The sequence below is a fragment of the Orycteropus afer genome, unplaced genomic scaffold (genome assembly GCF_000298275.1).
Source record: "Orycteropus afer afer isolate SDZICR_OR568_19922 unplaced genomic scaffold, OryAfe1.0 scaffold00157, whole genome shotgun sequence".
Classification (NCBI taxonomy): domain Eukaryota; kingdom Metazoa; phylum Chordata; class Mammalia; order Tubulidentata; family Orycteropodidae; genus Orycteropus; species Orycteropus afer.
In genome coordinates, this window is record NW_006921744.1 from 3730821 (window position 1) to 3743395 (window position 12575).

General features: G+C 39.3%; 1 protein-coding gene across 1 annotated transcript in view; it reads left to right on the top strand.

Annotated features, from left to right (window-relative positions):
• The first annotated feature begins 1712 nt into the window (after nt 1–1712).
• SUCLA2 (succinate-CoA ligase ADP-forming subunit beta) overlaps nt 1713–12575 on the top strand; it is a 94079-nt gene continuing 83216 nt past the window's right edge. Inside the window, exons 1-2 of the mRNA XM_007946364.2 lie at nt 1713–1802; nt 10896–11076. Of these exons, the coding sequence (XP_007944555.1) occupies nt 1713–1802; nt 10896–11076 (271 nt within the window). The remainder of the gene's footprint in view (nt 1803–10895; nt 11077–12575) is intronic.

Genomic DNA, 12575 nt, shown 5'->3' on the forward strand with positions numbered 1-12575 from the left:
AGTGTGTGATTTTAACATGCTAATGACCCCTCTCATCCACATTAAACTGTTCTGGGGTCAGCAAACCCCTGACTATTTGTTATTTCTCATGAATTACATTTTACATCTCTTATTTCACTGGTACAAAGACTGTAGAACTCCTAATGAATACCAAGCATTCTTTTAGGGAAATGCTGGGCACCATTCTCATGGACCTCCTCCTGTACCAGATCATACAGAATCCTTAGTAATGGTTATTATTAATTTTAATCATAGACTAATATGATAAATATAGTTGTAAATTGCTTAAATGTAACATTTCTTAGAGTATATGAATACTAACAATACAATTGTTTTGTCAAATCTTTCCACACTGAATTACATTATTAGTTATAACATTATTAGTAATTGATAAAGCCTTTTTTTAAAATTTTTATTGTGATTTGGGTGAAAGTTTACAGAGCAAATTCATTTTTCATACAGTAGTTCATACACATTTTGTCTCATGACACTGACTGCAATTTTCCACAATTTAACAGCTCTGTTCCCACTTCCTCCCCATAGTTTCCTCTTCCCTGTGTCCTTTCCTCTCATAACCCCCCACCCCCCAGCTGTCTCCCTGGGTAAACATTGCCCTTCTATTCTTCTATGATTGATGCTCCAAGTAGTGTATCTACCTGTTGTAAATGTTCAGCACTTATGCCTGTCTATTCTTTGGCTGGAAGCCACTGGAGCTAGTTCATCAATTCCAGACCTGAAAGGGCCATAGTCTCAGGAGTCTCACCAGGCTCTATCAGACCACAAACCAGATCTTTTTTTGTGATTTTGAGTTTTGCTCTACATTGTTCTCCAGCTCTACCCAGGATCTCCTACATGGATCCCCCTCCCTGTTGGAAGCCTTTTTTTTCTTTTCATTACTACCTCATTCTCAAAAGAGTTATTGACATAGGTTCACAAATACTAATTAACACAATACTGTAGCTTTAAATCCCAGAAAATTTGATAAAATCAGTGGCTATCAAAACAACAGCGTGTGCTTTTAGCTTGTGCAGATAAAACCACATGATTCACAGCATCATTGTTATTAGGTAACAATGACAGCTCTAACTGGAGCATGTTAAAACCAAGATCCAAACCCACTGCCATAGTGTGGATTACAACTCAGTTTTATCCTTGTAGGTATACTGATAGATGTAAATTGGCCTTACATAAATGCCACTCCTTGGAAGGAAGGTTGGGCAATCCTACTTCCGTAGTGATACTGCCTCGGAAGCCCAAGGAGGGGTCGCTATGAGTCGGGTTTGACTCGACGGCACATAACAACAACAACAACAAATGTTTTTGTTGTCATAACTAACTATAAGGATATTTTTTATAAAAAAATAAATTTCTGCTGAAACACGGCACAAAAATTTTATAGACAGTCATTTTGGAGTCACCCTCTCTATCACCTGGTGCGGTGTGCACCCCACTTTCCCATCCCACTTCCCGCATGACTCCACTGGTGCGGTGCCCAGTTCCAAAGGTTAAAGTTTGTTCAGTGCAGGCCAAACCAAGCTTCAAGTTAGGGGTACAATTCCTGCCTTTGCTCCGAAGTCCGGCATCCGTAGAGTTAACGAAAGGCCCCGCCCCATACGGGAAGGACCAGGGCCTGGGAGCTTGACTTAAGCCGCCGACGGTCTTGCATCTCTGCGCTTGCGCGCAGCGAGGAGGGGACGGGTTCGGACTCAGAAATGGCGGCCTGCATGTTCTACACCCGGCAGTTGGCTGCCTCTGCCCTGAGAAGCCACGGGTCCCGGGCGGCGCTACGGCCCGCCGCCCAGGTATTATGATCCAGCCTGTTCTCTTCTCGAGAATCGGAAGGAGAAAGGGCTAGGTGGGAGATCCGGCGCTTGTAGGCGAGGTGTGAAGGGACCTGAGTCCCGGTTTGCGATCACTTCTTTTTCAGTGACATTTCCCGGGTGCCCGGCCGGGCCTGCGGGCTCCTTGCCCGGAGTTCTGGACGCCTGGGGCGAGCCAGACTGTGTTGCGCCCTCCTCTCCAGCCCTTTGTCCGCTGGGAGACTGCGACCCTGCCGCTGCCCCCTGCCATTTTCCAAACCGGCTGTGGGGAGCCGGGGTGGGCTCTGAGTGGAGGTTGGTGGCCAAGGCAATCTCTGCCGCCTTTTCCTCTTTAGGCGACTTGGGCTGAGGTTTTCGTTGCATCTTTAGGGAGTGGGAAAATGTCCTTCACATGTACTTTGGTGTCCCTGTGAGCTGTCATAGGTGAGACTGACTTCAGAGAACCAGTTGTGCTTGCTGACTTGCCTTTTCTTGGGCAAGACAGGGAGACTGTTCCTCTCTTCCAAATAGTTGTAACTGCTCTGTTTCTTGAGAGTGGTAATGTGGTGCTTTCCAGCGTACTAAGTGGGGAAGTAGGAACTCTGGTAGCGTAGTACATAAGGCACTTGCCTGCTAACCAGAAGGCTGGCGGTTCAAACCCACCAGCCACTCCTCGGAAGGAAGGTTGGGCAATCCTACTTCTGTAGTGATACTGCCTCGGAATCCCAAGGAGGGGTCGCTATGAGTCGGGGCCGACTGGACAGCACATACTAACAACAAGTGGGGAAGTAAGAAAATGATCTTTCAGATCACTTCCTTTTTGGCTAGATCATGGAAAAATAGCCACAAATATTTTTTGCCAAGCACTTTATATGTAATCATATTTAGAATTCTCAGCGACACTGTAAGGGAGTCATTAACGCTCTCATCACTGATGAAGAAACTGGCTAAGAGACCAAGTAATTTGGGCTAGGTCATAGAAGGTCAAAACTGAGGTTTCATTCCAGAACTGGCCGGTTCCAAAGCCGATGTCTGCTTTACAACTTCTTCAGGAACGTACGAATTGGCCTGTTCTTCCCTTTGGCCTGTTCTTCCCAAGAAACTCGTGGAAGACAAACCTAGAGGTTAGGGAGATACTGAAGTAGCTTCTCAGATGTGCCATCTATGAATTGATTCAGACATTTTCCTTTAACCTGTGAAAACTATTGTTAATTTCAGCCTAGAGGTAATGAGTTCTATGAGTTTGCTTCTGAGAAGTGACTTTTTTTTTTTTTTAAAGTTTTTACTGTGATTTGGGTGAAAATTTACAGAGCAAACTCTTTTTCCATACAAGCAGTTCATACACATTTTGTTTCATGACATTGACTGTGATTCCCCATAACATAACAGCTCTCTTCCCACTTCTTCCCCATAGTTACCTCTTCCTGTGTCGTTCCCTCCCATGCACTCCTGCCCCCCACCACAGATCTCTCTCCCTGTGCAAAGTGATTTATTTATTGCCTTGAATTTCCTTTTTATGAATTTTCAAAAGTGCTTAGTTTTTCAAAAGGGAGGATTTGGTAAACAAATTTGTTTTAATCATAATCATAATCTTTATTTTGGAAACTATTAAAAGCCTTTGTCTGTCCATATGAGGGTGCCCTGGTAGTGTAGTGCCTAAGGCCTTTGTCTGCTAACCATAAGGCTGGTGTTTCAAACCCAATAGCCACTCCCCATAAGGAAGATTGGGTGATCTAATTCTGTAGTGATAACGCCTAGGAAACCCAAGGAGGGGTGGCTATGAGTTGGATCCAAAGGGCAGGGAGTTTGTTTGTTTTTTTTTTTGGTTTTCTACTTATGGAGATGGCTTAATATATTGAGTTTGTTATTATAGAAACTTAAGCCATATGGTTTTAGAATTTGGAAATGCCTTAGTCTAATCTCTTGCTTTTGTAGGTGAGGATATAGCAGTCTTAGGAAATATCTTCATGGTCACACATTGATTTTGGCAGATTCTCTCCAACATTTAGTTTAGTTCTTGTACCCTCTCCCAATTTCTTAATCCTTTTTCTACTGTGTCTGATTAAAGTAGTTCAAGTTACAAGAAGATTAAAAAATTAAGGGATTTTGATTTTATTTTTGTCATGGATCACACTCCCCAGTAACTACATTCTTCAACTTTTGCATAAGTATTTTTTAAACTAGTGTTGGTTGTGTGGCAGTGTGGGGATTTAGCCAGAAATAGTTGTCATTTTGGTAATAAGAATCTTCTAAGTGATACTATCAAGAAAGATAAGTATTTTAAATATGGGAACCCTGTGATTATGTAGGCTTTTTTTATTTTTTTTATTTTTGTGATTTGGGTGAAAGTTTACAGAGCAAATATTATGTAGGCTTTTATCAACATAATTCAAAGCTAATGATATTTCAAGTTACAACTGCTGGTGGTACAAAGGATTATCAAACTACTTCAGGTATTGAGAAGTCTTTAAATGGTCATAAAAGCTACTAGCAATACCTTATGTTTACTAATTCTAATTTATAAATAACAGGTTTGGAAAGAAACTACAAAAACCCTCAAGAGTTTTGTGTCATGGTTTACCCTCAACTTTTTTTTTTTAGAAGAATTTCAATCTGATAGCCTTGTTGCAACAGTATATGTAATACCTGTATTGCCTTCACCTAAACTTGTTAACATTTTGCCACATTTGCTTAATCTTTTAAAAGCTGTGTGTGTGTGCTAGCATGTATTTGATCACAAGTGTGTATAAGCATGTGTGTCTGTGAATAAAATCACACACGTTCATTTAATTTTGCTGAACTACTGAGAGTAAGTTGCAGGTATTGTGGTGCTTCATCCCAAGATATTTCATCATGTATCTCTGGTGGCGTAGAGCCTAAGGCATTTGACTGCTAACCAGAAGGCTGGTGGTTCAAACTCACCAGCAACTTCTCAGAAGGACGATTGGGCAATCTGTTTCCATAGTGATACTGCCTTGGAAACCCAAGGAGGGGTTACTATGAGTTGGATCTGACTTGATGGCAGTGAGTTTGGTTTTTGGTTTTGGTATCCCTATATGGCAAGGACATTCTCCTTAATAATCACTATACAATTACTAAGGAAATTTAATGTTGATGTAATACTAATATCTCATATACAGTGTGGATTCAGATTTTCCCAATTTATCTCAAAAGTACCCTTTAGAGCTGTTAGACTTTTTTCTTTAGTATTCAAGAAAGGCTTCTGGTATCTTTTTTGATTCATCCAGCTGAGTAGATGCCACCTAATGTGTGATTCTAAGATTGCTCTTCTATGTATTGTAGCTTATCTATCTATGAACTCTATGTCCAGGACCAAGGCTATCTAAATCTTTTTTTGCCACTTAGCACCTAGCACAGTATCTATTATATAGGTACTCGCAAAATGTTTGTGTAAATGACCGTTTTTCCCAGATTTGTGCTAGATACTTCATATTGTTAGGTGCCGTCAAGTCAGCTCTGACTCATAGTGACCCTATGTACAATAGTATGAAGCACTGCCTGCCTGGTCCTGTGCTGTCCTCAGAGTCATTGCTATGTTTGAGCCCATTGTTGTAGCCAGTGTGTCAGTCTATCTTGTTGAGAGTCTTCCTCTTTCTCGCTGATCCTCTACTTTAGCAAGCATGATGTCTTTCTCTAGGAACTGGTTCCTCTTGTTAACAGGTCTGAGCTACATGAGACAAAGTTTGTTCATCCTCACTTCTAAGGAACATTGTGGCTGTACATCTTCCAGGACAGATTTGTTTGTTCTTCTGGCAGTCCATGGTATATTTAACATTTTTTACCAGCACTATAATTCAGATGCACCAATTCTTTGGTCTTCTGTATTTATTCTCCAGCTTTCATATGTATATCAGGTGATGGAAAATACCATGGCTTGATTCAGGCTCACCTTAGTCTTCAAAGTGATGTCCTTGCTTTTTAACATTTTAAAGAGGTCTTTTGCAGTAGATTTGCCCAGTGCAGTACATCATTTGATTTCTTGACTGCTGCTTCAGTGGATGTTGATTGTGGATCCAAGCAAAATGAAATCCTTGACAACTTCGGTGTTTGCTCCATTTATCATGATGTTCTTTATTGGTTCAGTTGTGAGGATTTTCGTTTTCTTTATGTTGAGGTGTAATCCATACTGTAGACTGTAGTCTTTGATCGTCAACAGTAAGTGCTTCAAGTCATCTTCATTTTCAGCAAGCAAGGTTGTGTCATTTGCACATCACAGGTTGTTAATGAATCTTCCTCCAATCCTGATGCCACATTCTTTTCATATAACCCATCTTCTCAGAGTATTTGCTTATCATACAGATTGAATAAGTGTGGTGAAAGAATACAGCCCTGATGCATGCTTTTCCTGATTTTAAACTGCTCAGTATCCCCTTGTTCTGTTTGAATAACTGCCTCATGAACACAATTTAACTGTTCTGGAATTCTCATTCCGCATAATGTTACCCATAATTTGCTATGATTAGCACAGTTGAATGCCTTTGCATAGTCAATAAAACATAGGTAAACATCTTTGTGGTATTCTCTGCTTTCAGCCAAGATCCATCTGACGTCAACAATAGTATCCTCAGTCCGTGTTCTTTTCTGAATCTGGCTTGAATTTCTGGCAATTCCTTGTTGATGTACTGCTGCGACCATTTCTGAATTATCTTCAACAGAATTTTATTTGTGTGTGATATTAATGTACTGTTTGATAATTTCCTCATTCCATTGGATCACTTTTCTTTGGGATGGGCACAAATATGGATCTCTTCCAGTCAGTTGGCCATGTAGCTGCCTTTCCAATTTCTTGGCATAGACAAATAAGCACTTCTAGCACACATCTGTTTTTTGCAACATTTCAGTTGGTATTCCATCAATTACTGAAGCCTTGTTTTTCACTAATACCTTTAGTGCAGCTTCAACTTCTTATTTTAGTACCATGGGTTTTTGACCATATGCTATTTCCTGAAATGATTGAACATCAGTAATTCTTTTTAGTACAGTGACTCTATATATTCTTCCATTTTCCTTTGTTGCTTCCTGTGTCGTTCACCATTTTGCCCATAGAATCTTTCAGTATTGTCATTTGAGGCTTGAATTTTTTCTTCAGTTCTTGCAACTTGATAAACGCCTAGCGTGTTCATCTCTTTTATTTTTCTAATGCCAGATCTTTGCAGATTTCATTATAATACTTTGTCTTCTCAAGCTGCCCTTTGAGATTGTCTTTTCAGGTCTTTTATTTCATCATTTCTTCCATTTGTTTTAGGCACTATATGTTCAGTAGCAAGTTTCATGGTCTCTTCTGACGTCCATTTTGGTATTTTCTTTCTTCCCTATCTTTTTAATGACCTGCTTTCTTCATGTATGATGTCCTTGGTATCATCTCACAACTCGTCTGATCATCAGTATTCAATATGTCAAATCTGTTCTTAAGATGGTCTCGAAATTCAGCTGGGATATACTCAAGGTCGTACTTTATCTCTTGTGGGCTTGTTTTAATTTACTTCAACTTGACTTGCATATGAGCAGTTGATGAGCTGTTCTACAGTCGGCCCCTAGCCTTGTTCTGACTTATGATATTGAGCTTCTGCATTGTCTCTTTCCACAGATGTAGTCAATTTGATTCCCGTGTATTCCATCCAGCAAGGTCCATGCTTATAGTTGCCCTTTACGTTGTTTATAAAAGGTATTTGTAATGAGTAAGTCATTGGTCTTGCAAAAATCTGTCATGTGATTTCCAGCATTTCTATTACCAAAGCCATATTTTCTGTCAATCCTTTTTTGTTTCCACCTTTCACATTCCAATCGCTAGTAATTTTCAGTGCATCTTGATTGCATGTTTGATCAATTTCAGACTGCAGAAGATGGTAAAAATCAGTTTCTTCATCTTTGGTATTAGTTATTGTTGGATAAATTTGAATAATAAGCATACAAACTGGTCTTCCTTTTAGGTGAATGTATGTTATCCTATCGTTGACAGCATAGTACTTCAGGATAGATTTGGAAATGTTCTTTTTGATGATGAATGTCATGCCGTTCCCCTTCAATTTGTCATTGCTAACGTAGTAGACCATATGTTGTTTGTCTGATTCATAATGGCCAGTACCAGTCCATTTCAGCTTACTAATGCCTAGGAAATTGCTCTTTATGTGTTCCATTTTCTTTTTGATGACTTCCAGTTTTCCTAGATTCCTACTTCATACATTCCATGTTCCAGTTATTAATGGAAGTTTGCAGTTGTTCCTTCTCATTTTGAAATGTGCTGCATCAGCAAATGAAGGTCAAAAAAGCTTTACTCCCTCTATAGCATTAAGGTTGACTCTCCTTTGAGGAGATATCTCTTCCCCAGTTGTATTTTGAGTGCTTTACAACCTGAGGGGCTCACCTTCCAGCACTATATCAGATAATATTTTGTTACTATTCATAATGTTTTCACTGACCAGTTTTTTTCAGAAGTACATCACCAGATCCTCCTTCCTAGTCTGTCTTGGTCTGGAAGCTCTTCTGAAACCTGTCCACCGTGGGTGACCCTGTTGGTATACTGGTGGCATAACTTCCAGCCTTACAGCAACATGTAACATGCAACATGCAAACTACCACTGTGTGACAGACAGACTGGCACATAAGTGGTGGAGATACTTGATCCCTCCACTCCCTTAATTATTATTTTGTGGTATAATTTACATATAGTAAAGTATACTCAAGTAGGTACTAGGCAAGTGTACATGTACATAAAAATTAAGATGTTCAGCATTTCTAGTCCTCAGAAGGCTCCCCTTTGCTTTTCCCTATCACTACTCCTCCACAGAAAGTTACCACTAATTCTGACTCTCTTACCTTATGCTTATTTGGACCTTTCTGAAATATGTAAAAAGGGATTATATAATATGTACTCTCGTGTCTGGCTTCTTCTGCTCAATATTATGTTTGTACAGTTCATCTATTATGTATAGCAGTAGTTCTTTTGTTATTGCTCTGTTGTTGGTAGCTGCCATTGAGTTGGACCCCATCTTATGGTGACCCCATGCACAATAGAATGAAATGCTGCCCAGTCCTGAGCCATTCCCATAATTGCCTGGGGATTGGACTGTTGTCCAACTAGGGTTTTCAGTGGCTGAGTTTTGGGACTAGATCACCAGGCCTTTCTTCCTAGTCCATCTTAGTCTGGAAGCTTTACTGAAACCTGTTGAGCACAGCAACATAGAAGCCTCCACTGGCAGTTAGGTGGTGGCTGCCCATGAGGTGCGTTGGTGGGAATCAAACCCTGGTTTCCTACCTGCATGGACAGTGAGAATTTGACCACTGAATGGCCAGTGGCCCTTTATGGTACACACAGGTAAGTCACTTGGCTGCTACCTGAAAGCTTGGAGGTTCAAGTCCACCCAGAGGTGGCTTGTAAGAAAGTCTTGGTGATCTGCTTTGAAAAATCAGCTCTTGAAAGCATTCATGAAACACAGTTCTGCTCAGAGGTCACCATGTTCTTGTTGTTGTTGTTGTTATGTGTCGTTGAGTTGGACCTGACTCATAGCGACCCCTCCTTGGGTTTCCAAGGCGGTATCACTATGGAAGTAGATTGCCCAACCTTCCTGCCGAGAAGTGACTGGTGGGTTTGAACCGCCAGCCTTCTGGTTAGCAGTCCAGTGCCTTAGTCACTATGCTACCAGAGCTCCCGAGGTCACCATGAGTTGGAGTTAACTCAGCAGCAAATGGTGCTGGGTCATCTTCTTTTTTTATTTTTAAATTGTGATTTGGGGGAAAGTTTACCGGGCAAAGTCATTTTCCATACAACAGCTCACATACACTTTGTCTCATGACATTGACAATTTCCCACAACACAACAGCTCCCCTCTCACTTCCTCCCCATAGTTACCTCTTCCCTATATCCTTCCCTCCATGCACCCCTGCCCCCTGAGCTGTCTCCCTGTGCATGCACAGCCCTTCTTTCTCCCATGATTGTTCTCTCCAAGGAGTATATCTACCTAATGTAAATGTTCATTTCATATACCTGTCTTTTGTTTGGCTGGAAGCCACAAGTGTGGGTTCAATTCCAGACCTGAAGGGCAGCTAGGGGCCATAGTCTCAGTGGTTCCATCAGGCTCTATCAGTCCAGCAAACCTGGTCCCTTTTAAATGATTTTGAGTTTTGTTCTACATTGTTCTCCCTCTCTATGCAGGATCTCCTACATAGATCCTACTGAGTTTTTTTGTCTCTCACCCATGCCCCATCAAATAGTCATTGAATATAGGCTGCCAGTGGGAATGTGAACTTGGGACAGGGAGTCTCCAGTGAAGGGACATAGCTTTGTGCTGTCAGGTGCAAATACTCTTATGCACTTGAAGCTGGCAAGCACACCACAGTGTCTGCTACTGATGATGCAAACATCTGGGTCTTGATTGTATGGAAGAGTAATGGTACCAGATCATTCGATTATGACTTAGTGCTAGATAGTTTGCTAGGTGCTGGGGAAAATGACAGAAGAAAATTGGGACGCCTTTTTGAAAGTTTGGTGGAAAAGAGGATTGGTTTGGATCTGTTGAGTTTGACCTTGAGGTAGAAATATCCTATAGGTATGGGGAGATATAGTAACCCAAATCATATCTTTTTTGAATTGTCCAGTCAATTCTGACTCATTGCAACCCTATCTGACAGGATAGAATTTCCTCATAGGGTTTTCAAGGCTATGGAAATATACTTTATGGAAATATAAATATACTTTGTGGAAGGTGACTGCCTCATCTTTCTCCTGGGGAGCATCTGCTGAGTTTCAGCCGCCGATCTATGGGATAGCAGCTGAGTGCTTAACCACTGTACCTGTGGAGATATGATAGTAAAGCTCAGATGAAAGATATGGATTAAAGTTGATGAAGAACATTGAAAACCACAAGATTAATATTTGATACTTAACTAGTAGACTACTCTTTAGTTTTATGTTGTAATTTAGTACTCTGAGTATTGTATTTTGATAATTTAACAGTTTTATTACAGTTAATGAAGAGCCACATATTGCATGTATATAAATGAAGTATTGTGGGATGGTGTTTTTAACAGATTAATTGCCAAATCACTGTCATATAAACATGTCCCCAATCTCTCCAGGCTCTGGGAAGTTCTGGATTGTTTAACAACCATGGGCTCCAAGTACAGCAGCAGCAGCAAAGGAGTCTTGCACTACATGAATACCTGAGCATGGAATTGTTGCAGGAAGCTGGTATCGCCATTCCCAAAGGACAAGTGGCAAAATCACCAGACGAAGCTTTTGCAATTGCCAAAAAATTAGGTACTAAATTAAGAAAAAGTTATGCTACCTTGACTTGGGAACTTTGATAGAATATGAACTTTACTTTTGTTTAGTGACAATTGTTACTTTTATTTTATTTTTTAAAAGTAAATTTTATTTAATAAAAAGAGAAGGTAGAATTGTATGACTGTTGGAATTCTAAAATTATTATGAGATAGCAGTTATTTGATTTAGAAGTCATTTATAATGGCATTAAGAAGCTGAAGCCCTGTTTTTTGTTGGAGTACACAGGGAAGAAAATTGTATTTACTACTTTGTACCTTAAAACGATGGTGACTGTGGTAATTATTCAGGGAAATGATGAAGGGAAATCTGAGCTGTTTTTATGGTTGTAAAGAGAGGTCTAATCCGTTCCCCCATCTTTAAAGACAGTGCTTGGCTGTTCACCGAAAGGTTGGCGCTTCAAATCCACCAACTGCTCCATGGGAAAAAGATGAGGCAGTCTCCTTCTATAAAGATTTATAACCTGGGAAACCCTATGGGGCAATTCTGCTCTGTCCTGTAGGGTAACTATGAGTTGGAATCAACTTGATGGCAATGGGTTTGGTTTTGTTTTAATGACATAAAAATAGGAGACCAAAAAGAAAAAAAAAAAAGAAAAGAAATTGAGTGCTAGAATGTAAGCTCCATGAAAAGAGGTTCTCTTTGTCTTATTTTGTTCACAGATGTATCCCAGAGTCCTAGAAGAGTGCCTGCCATTTAAGTGGTCAATAAATAATAATATTTTTTAAATGAATTCATTAGTGCCCATGTTTATCAGTAGATTCTTTTATCGATAGCAGATACTTTAACCTTGTTAATTTGAATTATATTGATATCAATTTAAAAAATCAATTCTTTAGACAATATGCTTCAGTTTACATTTTTAAGGATGTAATAGAAAAAGATAGTAATGAGGTAATGCGATATCTACATTTTCTCACTTTGTTTTCTTTTTAGTGTATTTTAAAACTAATCAATTGTTATACAGTTAATTGGCACAATTAATTAAATTAGCACAATGAATCTTTCTTGTGTGTACATTTTATTAATGATAATTTTAAGTATACTTTGGTGAAAACCTTGTTTTTAGTTTTCTAAGGAAGATATGGAGCAATTTAAAAGATATTTAACATTTAAAAAAATTTCATCTCAGTTTGTATTTATTTGTTTCTGGAATGAGTTTTCCTTTCAAAAATGAAGGCATGTACAAGCTCAAAAAATTGTTATATATTATTAAATATACTTTTCCATAAGATGACCTTGATTTCATTGATCTAGAAGTATGATTTTTTCATTTGCAATTATTTTTCTATTAATCAGGGAAAACATTATTACAGCAAATTTTTTTTAATTTAGTAAAAGCTGTGGGTAGTTCATACCAATTTCTGTGGAATTTTTCTTAATTAATGGTGACTTGTAGTTTCAACTTAATGCATTGTATACTCTTTTAACCTTTGAAATACGATATATTACCAAAAAAAAAAAAAAAAAAAAAA